The sequence below is a fragment of the Neovison vison genome, chromosome 11, assembly GCF_020171115.1.
Source record: "Neovison vison isolate M4711 chromosome 11, ASM_NN_V1, whole genome shotgun sequence".
In the NCBI taxonomy this organism is placed as follows: Eukaryota; Metazoa; Chordata; class Mammalia; order Carnivora; family Mustelidae; genus Neogale; species Neogale vison.
Window position 1 is genome coordinate 117,308,312 of NC_058101.1, and position 13,480 is coordinate 117,321,791.

The 13,480-nt window shown below is 33.5% G+C and overlaps 1 protein-coding gene across 1 annotated transcript in view; it reads right to left on the reverse strand.

The window, feature by feature from the left end:
- MMRN1 (multimerin 1) overlaps positions 1–13,480 on the reverse strand; it is a 57,692-nt gene that overhangs the window by 27,425 nt on the left and 16,787 nt on the right. Inside the window, exons 2-3 of the mRNA XM_044224497.1 lie at positions 9,428–9,547; positions 6,588–6,694 (exon numbers count right to left, since the gene is read on the reverse strand). Coding sequence (XP_044080432.1) covers positions 6,588–6,694; positions 9,428–9,547 — 227 coding nt within the window. The remainder of the gene's footprint in view (positions 1–6,587; positions 6,695–9,427; positions 9,548–13,480) is intronic.

Sequence of the window (13,480 nt, forward strand, 5' to 3'; positions counted from 1 at the left end):
AATTCCTATATAGGAATATCATTACTAGTGTTTTATATTTAACATTCAGAAAACAAGCCATGTTTTTAAAAAGTGGAGAACTGCTTTACAGAAATGACATTCTTTTTTTCTTTTTTTTTTTAAAGATTTTATTTATTTATTTGAGACAGAGGGAGTAGAGCACAGGTAGGGAAGGGGTAGAGAGAGAGGGAGAAAGAGAATCTCAATCTGACTCCATGCTGAGCAGGTTCGGGTCTCCATCTCACAACCCCGAGATTATGACCAGAAATCGAGAGTCGGACACTTAGCCAACTGAGCCACCCAGGCACCCTCAGAAATAACATTCTAATAGAGATGTCAATTATTTTTTAACTTAGGATTAGAAGACATTTCAGATATGAAAAATATATGTATTTCATTTGAAACAAAAATTAATAAGCAATTACATGAGAAAACATCAATTTTTCTAATTATATGAAAATAATATTTATACAACAGAACAAAAAAATACAATAAATATTTACATTCCTTGATTTATGGTGCCACAAATTTGGCCAAATGACATTTGCAAAGCTCTATGAATTAATTAAATAGGACATTCTACAATTTTCATGATTTAGTTTGTAATAAATATATTAAATGTTTAAAATGCACATAGTATTTAAGGGCTGGAAAAAAATTTGAATGCAGTCATTGTTAATTCAGTAAAGACTAACAGATAATTTGGCAGGATAGCACTATCATGTATGTTAATAGAAATGATCAACTTGCCGAGACTTGGTATCACCCATTGACTTTAAATCTGATGGAGAATTCTTTAAAGGAGGTTGAGACAGTACTCTACATGAAATCATCTGTGTGACAGAAACATCATTTAGCTGGAATCATCCATGTAAAAAAAAAAAGTGTCAAAAATCTTTATGAATTATTTTAAAAAACCCTTTAGAATCATTGACAAATGGAAGAGAAAACAAAACTATCAGAGAAAAAAAGAAAGTTCTTAAAAGGGACAAAGAATAATACATAGAAGTATCAAGTGAAAGTCTTCAGTTTTCTGCCTACTAATCTTCAGTAATTCTCTCCTCATTTTATGAAAACATAATATATGTGAAGTAAGAAAAATGAAATTTTCTCCTGAATGATTTGAAAGAAAATGGAATGGGGGAAAATACCTTAAATATTAAGTGACAAAAACTAATGTGATTGTGTGTGTGTACAGATTTAAAATTTTACATTTGCTCTTAGCTATAATTATTTTTTAATTTATTGTTTTAAGAGGAATCAGGTGAGGAAATTGTACTCCTAAGTGGAAGAAACAGCTATTAATCATCACACAAAGATCCTTGAGTGCCAACTGGCATATGAATCTCTTTTTCTGGAATTCTTTGGATCGGGTCCCTGCCAAGGCTGTAAAAGCTTGAAATGCCTGTTTAACAAATTCAATAGTTCATGTTATCTTTTCCCAGCTCTATTTGTTGACTGGAGTTCAATACTTGTATTCATCCCAGTTTACTGCATGGGATTTAGCCGGTGCAGAAGTGCTGATAGGATCTCTTCACAGTGGAGTCAGTTCCTCTCCTGTGATCAAGTTCTTGGATGATCGATGCTCTTTTATTTTTTCATTTAACAATCTTTCTGTCTTCCCAAATGTATTCCCTACCACAAGAGCTACTACAAATTCTAGGTTTCCCAGGCAATCTTATCATATCTTGCACTTCAGCACAGACCTTTGCTTTGTTCTCTAGAACAGATTTCTCAGTCCCTTTTTCTTGGTTCTTTCTGAGACATGGGTGCTGGGACAGAAGGACATTTATTTAAGTCAAATAACTTTCAAAGATCTTCATGTACTTCAGATTTTTAGAAAATGCAATATATTTTAAAATCAGATTATTATTATTTTTTTCTATTCCCTCAATACAATTCCTCTTTTTTCCTGCATGGAAACACTGTCCTTGGTGGATCAAGGACTTAGAGAAGCAAGGTCAGCAAACGTCAAGAGCAACAATTTGTTTATTAGGTGCCCCTTCCTTCCTTTCTTCCTTCTGTCCCTCTTTCCTTTTTCCTCCTCCTACTCCTTCTCTTCTTCCTCCTCCTCCTTTTATTAGGCAGGTATTAACTAATGAGGTTTTTTCTTTTTTTTTTTTTTTTTCTTTTCCTTCCAGACCTTTGAGGCATATAGATGAAGCCATTAACGGCAACTCAGTAATGAGCAAGCTTGTTCTTAGAACCAAAAACCCTCCTGTGTGACAAGACCCTTTTCCTGCTGATCCTGCAATACCAGGTGAATGCTTACTTGATGATGGTCAGTACATATGTAAAGATTTACTGAGATTTGGTAGTCAAATCAAAAAAAGCAATTTGGTGCAACAAAGACTGAAGATACATGATGGCTTTTTTTTTTTGAAAGATTTTATGTATTTGACAGAGAGATCACAAGTAGGCAGAGAGGCACAGACTGAAGATACATGATGACTTTTTTTTTTTGATAGATTTTATTTATGTATTTGACAGAGAGATCACAAGTAGGCAAAGAGGCAGGCAGAGAGAGCTGTGAGTGGGGGCGGGGAGCAGGCTCCCTGCTGAGCAGAGAGCCTGGGGCTTGATCCCAGGACCCTGGGACTATAACCTGGGTCAAAGTCAGAGGCTTAACTCACTGAGCCACCTAGGTGCCCCTATATGGTGACTTTTGACTAAATGTATCATAATTGAGCAAGATGTTTATGGGTGGTAATGTTCTTTCTTTCTTTCTTTTTTTTTTTTTTTAAAGATTTTGTTTATTTATTTTGACAGACAGAAATCACTAGTAGGCAGAGAGGCAGGCAGAGAGAGAGGAGGAAGCAGGCTCCCTGCTGAGCAGAGAGTCCGATGCGGGGCTCGATCCCATGACCCTGGGATCATAACCTGAGCGGAAGGCAGGTCACTGAGCCACCCAGGCGCCCCGATAATGTTCTTTCTTAAAGGAGAAAGCATTTAATGCCACTGGAATGAATTAGATATGCAAATATATAAGAAATACAGGGACTTTTTTTGTTTTAAATATTTCTATCAATTGAAGTCATATTTTAAAACAATTTTACTGGAGAAGTCCCATATTTAAAATGCTATAATAGCTTATAAAATTTATTGAATTATTCCACATTTGTAAAATGAAACATTTTTATATATTCATAACATATGGCAGGATCAGTTTATTTCAACAATTGCATGATTGTATTTTCTGCATTCATAATATCTGTGATACATTTCATAAAACATAATTTTCTTATAGAGAGGATCTGAGTAAAGCTGACTGGAATTTTTTAAACAGATTTACAAAGAAACTTTTCTTTCCTCCTCTCTAATTGAACATTTTTTGAACTGAAATTCCTGTCTTTTGTGTCATTACAGCAAACCACAATTTCCTTGTTCTACTTCAGAACATTTTAGAGACATCTACTGGAAAAGCACATTATTGCAATTTTATAAAATTGGTTTAAAAAGTATATTGTTGCTGACATTACAAAAAATGTTTTGGAGTCCACATCACAAAATTAGGACCTTTTCTGAAGATAAACTCTTTGATCCTCAAAAAGTTATACCAAATGTAAAATACATCAAAACTATTACTTTGCTGTTGAACTTAATGCTTCTTCCTTTTTTTAACCAACAAATTCTATTCACTTAGACTTCTTAAAAAGTTGGTTTCCTCTTGATAGTATGACTAATATTTTAATAAGCTAATCTAGAACATTTAACCAGAATTTTGATTATCTAAATTGTAGCAAAATGAGCATGTATGAAGGGTCAGTAATATTACAAACAGCATATTGTAGAGTAGACAACAGGACGAATTGCCTCATGGATTTTGAATTACAGTATCCCTAACAGATTGGAGATGGAGCTGTAGAGGAATTGGGGGAAGTAAGAAAAAGAAACAGGTAGAGAAGTGGAGGAGGAGAAATAAAAGAGATTACAGTGGCTAACTGTTCTATTTTATTCCTGTTCTGTGAATCTTCCCTGTATATTTAAAAAGACTACTCTACTGCAATCTAAGTGAAAAAGAAATTGTTACTTTGTATTATGACATTTATTTTATTTGTGGGGATGCAACTTTTGGGGAAAGTAGGGATTTGTAAAATGTATGTAGTATTTTACAAATTTTCTACGTATAAAATGATCTCCTGATGTGAAGGCCTGACACTGAAGTAATTATCACAGTAGCTACATGACCAGGTTATTCCAAACCCTTGAGGGTTCTGAAGAAGCTTAAAGAATGGATGAGCCACACTGATTATTCCTGTCATATTTGGGGCTGCTTGTCATATGAGACAGTGTGAAGAGTGTTGTCAAAGGAAACCTGACAATTTTTCCTTCCATATAAGAATGAGAATATATAAAGTGTGATGGTTGCGGGGGGGCTTGGACTGTAGGAAGGAGGAATCAGAAGGGAAAAATGTGTAAAGAAAGAAAGAACGAAAGAAAGGAAGGAAGGAAAAGAAGCCCAGGATAGATGAAATAACTGAAGACTGATTCAAGGGACAAAGACACAGTAGTTCTTGATACTACCAGTGCATCAACTGCACTAATAAAAAATTCAACAGCTTTTATGTATTGCAATAAAAGTGAAGAGTAGCATGGTCAGAATACAGTAGGGAGAAGTAGGGTGTTTTGTTTTTGGTTTTTTTTTTGGGAATCACAGTGATCTTCAGTTGATTATATGACATGACACAATGGGCCTAGCTGCCATCGGAAAGTTATTCCTACCGCAGATTTCAATAGAAAGATGACTTTCACACAACAGCTTAATCAGCAGATGCCTGAATTATGAATAATTCTAATTATTGTACTGTGACAGAAGGTCGTAGATCTGTTCTGAAACATTGTTGTTAATGGGATTCAAGATGAAGATTTGTAAATCTAATATTAAAAATATCCACAGGTTGCTTCCAAAAAGAACATGAGATATCAGTAAATAATCAAAGCTAAACTGTTTGAATTTAATTTAAATATTTCATGTGATGCTTTGAAAAAAAAAGGGGGGGGTGACAATAGATAGTAGATGTTTGAAACTGTCAACTAGCCTTGTTTCTTTTGTGTACATTTATGATGGAATTCCATGATTTTTCCTCATAGATGTTTATAGTCCACCTTAGTGATTAATAATTGATTAGTAGGTAAGAAGGACAAAGTATGAAGCAATGGCAGTTCATAATCAGCTGCAGCCTATGACATTCCTTGACATAAAGATTTTGCTTCTTGCCATGCATCAATGTTCAGTTTCGTACGTGCAACAGGGTGTGTAATGACATTCTAAATTTCTAGAAAGGTATTCTGTGAACAAACACTTAAATCTTTAAGAATAATAATGGAATTAATACTCCTAAGATCTTCTGCATTAAAGAAGAAAAATATAGAAACTAGTCTTAGACTTAGAAATACAGTTCTAAATACTGTTCATAACTTTTATCATCTGCTATAAACAGATTATAAACAAATATGTTTTACCACTGGGAATAGAACTGTGCACCTCACATAAATTAGGAATCTTGTGAAAGCAGGATCATATTTGGACTTTTTTAGACTACGCTAAATTATCTTGTTTCTGAATACTTTTGGCATAGATGAAATTTTATTTAAAAGTTTATTTTACCTGATTACAAATGCAGTACATATTCATATTATACCCTGAAAACATATTAAATTTTTATGACATCTCTGAAATTCAGGCCAAACCCAGAACAAATAGCATTACAGTTGAATTTGCCTACAGATTCTCACTGAATGGGCTAGAAAAACCATATATAACATCCTAACAGAACTGTAAGTTTCCTAGAGCTTTTGTACTACAACTTTCTTTTTTTAAATGTGAATCATAATGGTTTCTCCACACTTACATTAATTTTTAATCACAGTCTCTCACACTGCTGATTGAATTCCTCACAACTGCTAATGGTTTTTCTTGTAATATTCATTCGTTTAAAATATGTATGCTGATGCCATATCTTATTTTTCAAAGGAAACTTGTTTAAAGCCAAGAGCAACATAATAGCCACACAGATGTTAGGCCACAGCAGGTTACTATGTGTTTGATTAGCCTTGCCACCAGAAAATCCTTAAAATCACAGTTGATAAAATGGCTCTATTAGGATTTAAGAAGAAAAGCACAATTATTCATGCCGCATTTGTGTATTCTTTAAAACTGAATTTCATTCACATACATAATATTATTTCAAATAATTGAACTGGAACAAAACTAGAAGGTAGTTTATTTTCAAATAGAATCACTTCTAATGATTATTTAAAATATAAAATTAGGATTTCTGATATTTTAATAAGGCATGTTTCCACATATAAGTTAAGAAAAAATGTGATAGATCTCCACTTACTCATCCTCTAAAACTAACATAACAATATAGGAATATATAAGATATCTCATTATGAGATTTGGGGTGCTAAACTAGCTACTAAGTTGGAAAGCTCTAGAGACGTAACAGTTTTAATGAGCTACATGTTCATTAACTTTGATTCAAAAGGAAAAATACAACTCTTTTCTTCACTGGAATCAGTTGCTTATTCTCCAAAAGTTTTATGCTTCTAAATGTTATTAGAAAATTACTATTAAAATATACCTTTTAGCTGACATTTTGCTCCACTGAATCCAGGACAACACTTCCATTCCAATGAGGTAACTATTTTATGTTGCATCCTGTAGACAGGATTTGATATCTTCTGAGATCTGGAGAGGAGAGCAATTATTTGTCTCACATTAAATTATCAGTTGGGATAATTAAAGTTTTGGAAACAATATCTAAAATATAAGGAACATTCAATAAATGTCATCTGTTATTATTATATTCTTCATCATCGATATTATTATCATTTTATATGTGTAATAATAATAATAATAATTTTTTTTTTTGAGAGAGAGAGACAGCACATGAGAGGTCAGAGTAGGGCAGGGGGAGAGGGAGAGAGAAAATCTTAAGCAGGCTCCATGCTCAGCACGGAATCAGTGTGGGGATCCATCTCATAGCCTTGACTCATGACCTAAGCTGAAATCAAGTCGGACGTTTAACCAACTGAGCCATCCTGGTGCCCCTCATCGATATTATTGTTAAACTTACATTTCTTTAAATAAGTTACAAAAAGCATTAAGATCTATGCTATTTGGTATTTTAAGTTTATACCTATCGTTACATTTTCTAAACATAGCATAGCTTTTCCCTTGATAATACTTTTTACAAAACCAATGTTAAAACTTCTTTTAATTTTTTAAAAATAGCTTATGAGGACAATTTTTTTATTTCAATTCTTAGTATTTCTTATATTATTAGAGGTAAAAGAATCTATTTCCCCCTAGATCAATATCAAATAAATTTTGTAACGGTGATCTAACTGAAATTACAATGCCACTATGATTTTTAACCTGCAGTGTTCCCTTTCTCAAATTTTAAAATTTTAATTTTTAATATTATTTCTCTCATATGGTATTTATCTCTGATAGAAAGAGACAGAGAAGAGAGGGAGAGAGGAAGAGATCTAATATGAGAAAATATTTCTGAGAAGAAACCCTGGAAGGAAAATGAAATTACAGCATTTTAACATAGCAATCAATATAAATGGTGAATGGTACTAAACGTAGGCCCTATATATGTAAATGTAAATCTATAAATACAATTCAGCCACATTATTCTTATCCCTATGACTTTAATGTTTAGCTAATATTTATCAAGTGAGGCTATCGAATCGGTATATATTACCTTGTTTAATTTTTGTATTGGTTCCATATGGAAAATATTATCATGATATGCTGATGAGGAACATGAGGACCAGAGAGATGAAATAACGTGCTCAAAGTTTCAAGTCTAAAAGCGATTGAGGTGGAATTTTAATCCACGCTACATGGGTTAGCCTCCCTTTAATTATCTAGCTTGTCCCCTACAACTATGTGGGGCCAACAATAGTCAATTTCGTGGATAAACCCTGATCATGTGGAGGGAATGTATTGGAGCCAACTGGGCTTTAGGTGACTTGGGTTTTAGTTTCTGCTGTGACCTGAATGGTAATGTGAGGTTATTCCTCAGTTTTAAGATGAACTGCAAGTTCTTCCCATATCTCAAAGTAGGCTAGTCATTTACCTGTGTTTATTTCAGTAAATTATAGTCAGTAAGTAACTCTGTCCAGTGAAATAGCTCCAGTCCAGTAGCTAAAGCTAAATAGAAAGTAAGGCTGTTTGGAAAAGGACCCTTAAGAGTTTCCTAGGATGAACTCAAGCAGATAGTTGCATTATTATTAGAGTCAATGTCCCTGCTTTAGCAAAACAGATCCCCGCTAGATGTGGCTCTGGCATAATAAAAGAAAAAGTGACAAACACTGTATAGGTACTGAAATAATAAATGAATGGAGAGACACATTCAAAGATAGAGAAAGATAAGAGATGAGAATAAAGATCCATATTTCTGGTTTGTTTAGAGAGAGAGAGATACTCACCTTGAACTCAGAAGGGCAGTATAATAGGGTTGCTGTGGTAATATTTTCATTACTGAAGAATTAACAATGCATTCTGTGTATCATGTCGACAGGGAAATTGCCACAAAGGGAGTAAATGCTGAAAGCAGCACTGGAGCTCAGCTCTCCCAAATCCCTAAGATGTGCTTAGCTCTCTGGACCATGAACCTTAGCTATTCCTCCAGGGAGTAAGAAACACCTTGATTTTTACATATCCTTCCTGTGCACTGTTCCAGACTGCCAATGTGTCAGATTCATTGCCTCACTTATTTGTACGACAATTTGCATAACATGAGCCATCATGGCCTGAATAATAATTTTAGTTTTTATTTCAGGGTCTTCCAAAACACCTTCAGATAAGCAACTAGGACTGTAGGAATTCAGAGAACTTATCAATTACTCAGCCCCACATTTGAACAATTTTTAAATGTCCTAAATAGGCTTTTTAAAAAATGAAAATTAAGTAACGTGAATCATTAAAGTAGGCATAGAAAGAAAGGCCTCACTTAGCCGTTTAATCACGCACAATTACAATTAAGTTATGGACTTCTTTCTGACCTAATATGAAGCAGAAATTACCAATAAAATTTTAAAACTGCATATGAATGTCATAAGAATTAAAGGACAGGATTATTGATCAGATCATAGAATAAAGGTAATAGTAATAGTAAAAATGGAAATAAGCGTGAAAGTTAACATTTACTGAAGACTCACAAATTATCTGTCCCTACGCTAAACATATTACTGCATTATCTCACATATTCTAAAAATTCCCATATGAAGCATGTATTACTGGTAACTGCGTTTTAACTTACCCCCAAATCACGCATCTAATTTACTGTGATGACCCTACCCTGACCCTATTATACACATATGCACTTGGGATGATTAACTTTGTATATTCCAAAACATACACAAATACACTATAAGCAGTGGCTATTTTCAAAAAAATGTCACCTACCTCTGAGGACAAGATCCACTCGCCCAGCCACAGGACCCTCTCCCACTTGGAATATAAGTGACTTGGTTGTCTAGTATCACTGTGGGAGATAATCTGGTATGTACATAAGCACACCAATTCCTAAGGAAGAGATAAATTTTGTTAAAAAAATCATTGTCCAAAACAATTCTTTCTGTGAAAATTATTTTCATAGGCCTCTATTTCTGTTGATGTTGTGGAGTAGGTATTTTAAAAAATTGGTCTCTATCTTTAAAATATCTGGAGATGAGAGAAAAAACACTTGTTACTGAATTGCTGTACACATGAAAAATAAGGAAACACTATAAGATCAAAGTAAATTAAGAATAAATAAGAGTTAAAACTAGAACTTGTATTGTTCAGCTGTAAGTTAAGTAAAAATCCAAGACTGCCTTTATGGCAAATGTCAGTATTAGTACTTAGATTGTAGACTCAGATGTAGGCTCATTTCTTCTAATGAACAATGTGCAATAAGACAAAAGCAAATAAGTAAATGCTGAAAGAATCAAAAGAGAGAAAAAATAACTATTATTAGTAGCAGATGATATGACTGTGAATAAAAAATATGAAATAGTCCAGATGCAAATGATTAAAAGAGTTCAGTGTGTAGTTAAGATCAATACATATTTTTTATAATTAATAAAAATGTATGGCCACAACATTAAGATCAGTTATGGTTCAGTGTACTAACAATAAATTTTAAAAAGACAGTACTTAAAATAGCAAATATAACATCATTCTTTTAAAATCTAATGAAAGTAGTGTAAGATATAACATATACATTTTAAGCTTTATTGAAAGGCCCAAAAGAAAATCCAATAAATCCTATTAATGGATGGGAATAGCCAATGTAAATATGTCAATTCTCCTCAAATTAATCTACAGATTTAGAGCCTTTTAAAGTCAAACTTTAATTCGATACAAGTGAATAAGCTGATTCTTTTTTTTATGTAATAAACTAAAAACATGAATTTCAGAAATTTCTGGCTTTGGCCATTACAGACTATAAGATTCACTTTCCTTTGGTAAATTCTATAAAGCTGGACAAGATATATAAAGGAACAACAGACAATACAGTGAAATGATTTTTTGAGAGAAGGGAACAACATGATGTGAATTCCATATTGAATCTAGTTTTCTGTCTTCAGTTTTCAAACTACATTGCAAAGGAATAAATCCAAAGAGAGAGAGCACTGGGTGAAGGAAATATATATGAGTTTGGGGCTGCTGAGGTGGTAAGAATATGTAGATAAAATGAGGGGGATAGCAGAGATGTCATCTTAAGTCAACATAGGGTTTCCTTAAATGAAACAAGATGGGATTGGGAAGGAGACAAACCATAAGAGACTCTTAATGTCACAAAACAAACTGAGGGGGGTCAGGGGGAGGGGGAGTAGGGAGAGGGTGGTGGGGTTATGGACATTGGGGAGGGTATGTGTTATGGTGAGTGCTGTGAAGTGTGTAAACGTGGCAATTCACAAACCTGTACCCCTGGAGCTAATAATACATTATAGGTTTATAAAAAAAAATTAAAACAAAACAAACATAGAGTTTCTTATAAATCTTGGGTTGAATACCATGTAGAGCTTGCAAATAGTAGTCTTTTCAAGGCCTCCAGAGAACAAATATTGTGAAGCTGTGTGAGCGGAACAGATTCCAGATTTTATCCCATCATGGAGAATTCTGAACAGCCAAAGAGGAGAGGCTCATTAAACATCTGAGTGTTCTTCTGAACCTAACAATATCTGTATCCAGTAAGGTAAGTCTAATTTACACACACTCCAAGAAAGCCTTAACAAAAATCCCATCCTTGATATAACTAACTCCATGCCAGAACAAAAGTCAATGCTCTTTAAGGGAAGACAACAAAATCTGTTCAGAACGTAGCATCCCAGCATAAAAAATAAACAATGATAAGAACCAGATATGTGAAGAAGGTGGAATATAAGACCAATATATGAGTAAACATTCAATAAACAGAGACAAAACAAAACAGAGATGATGTAGATGTTGAATTGGCAGGCAACCAAAGACTAAAATAGTTATTGTAAACCTGTTCAAGATTATTAAGGAAAAAATGAGCATAATGAATAAACTCATGGCAAATCTAAAAAAAAAACCCCATTAAATAGAACAAAAACATACAAGATATGAATAAAAGTTGCCTGGGTTGGGCTTAACAGAAGTGTGGATCCTGGACATTGAGATCAATGAACTTGGAGGTAGGGCAAAAGAAACTATCCAATCTGAAGTACTGAGGAAAAAATATTAAAACAAATGAACAGAAACTCAAGTGGTCTAAAATATATTAGAGTTCTAGAAGAGTAGGAGAAAAAGATCAAGAAAGAGCAAATAGCTGAAGAAATAAGGGCTGAAATTTTTCTAAAGAATATCAGTCTTCAGATTTAAGAAGCTCAGTGTATCCAGGAAGAGAAATACAAAGTAAAACTTCCCTTAAGCACATTATAGATAAATTCCAGATAAAAACCATAAAGAGAGAAAGGAAGGCAGACATTGATTCAGGAAAGAAGGGAACTACCTCAACTTAATAAAGGGCATCTATGAAAAACCTACAGTTAACATCATACTAAACGTTTAAAGAATGAAAGCTTCCACTTGAGATCGGGAATAAAACAAGAATGTCTGCTCTTGTAACTTCTATTTAATATTTTACTATAGGTTCTAGTCAAGCAATTATATATATAATATATATATTATATATATATGATTGAAAACATATCATAGAAATATATTTCTCCTATGTAGAAAATTATTAAAAATCCACAAAAATGTTACTGGAACTTAGTAACAAGTATAGCAAGGTTTCAATATACAAAGAGCAATTGTATTTCTGCATACTAGCAATGAACTACTCAAAGATGAAATTAAGAAAACAATTCCACTTACAATAGCATCAAAAATGAGCCATGCTCAGGAACATATTTAACAAAGGAAGTACAAAAATTACAAAATATCATTGAAAGAAAGACAACCTAAATAAATGGAAAGCGTCCATTGACTAGAAGACTTAACATTGTTAGAATGGCAATACTCCTTAAATTGATCTACATCTTTAGCACAATCCCAGTCAAAATCCCTCCTGCCTTTTTTTGCAAAAATTTAAAGCTGCTTTTAAAATTCATGTGGAAATGCAAGAAACTCAGAATAGCTAAAACAATATTGAAAAATAAATGGAAAGGGTCACCTGGGTGGCTCAGTGGGTTAAAACCTCTGCCTTCGGCTCAGGTCATGATCCCAGGGTCCTGGGATCAAGCCCCACATCGGGTTCTCTGCTCAGCGGGGAGCTTGCCTCCCCCACCTCTGCTTCCCTTTCTGCCTACTTGTGATTTCTGTCAAATAAATAATAAAATCTTTATAAAAGAAAAAGAAAAAGAAATGGAGGGCTCAGTCCTCACAATATCCAATATCAAAGCTTATTACAAACTACAGTAAGTGAGACTGTATTTGACCAGCCTAAGAATAGTGCTGTAGATCAATGGAAGATAATTTAGAGTTTAGAAAACAAACCTTACATTTATCATCAACTAATTTTTGACAACAGTGCCAAGCAATTCAATGGGGAAAGATTATTCTTTTCAACCAATAATGGTAAGTTAAATTGATAGCCACAGACAAACAGTTAAAGTTGGACCCCTATATCTCATACCAGATATAAAAATCAACTCAAAAATTGATCAAGACTTAAAAGCAAGAGCTAAAACTGTAAGACAATTAGAAGAAAGCAAAGACATATATCCACATGACCTGAGATTATCTTGCCAATGTAATAAGGCAAGAAAGAGAAGTGAAGTCTCCCAGTGACTTCAAACATAAAAGTATGTTTACTTGCAGAAAACTTAGGTTTTATGTAGAAGATCATGATGAATCTACAAAAAAAAAAAAGCTATTGGTGATAATTAGTGAACTTAGCAAGATCTAAAGCAAATATACAGAAAAATAAATTTTTTAATGTAGTAACTAAAATTAACTATATAAAATTTAAGAATTTTTGTTCATGTAAAGACACCAGAAGTG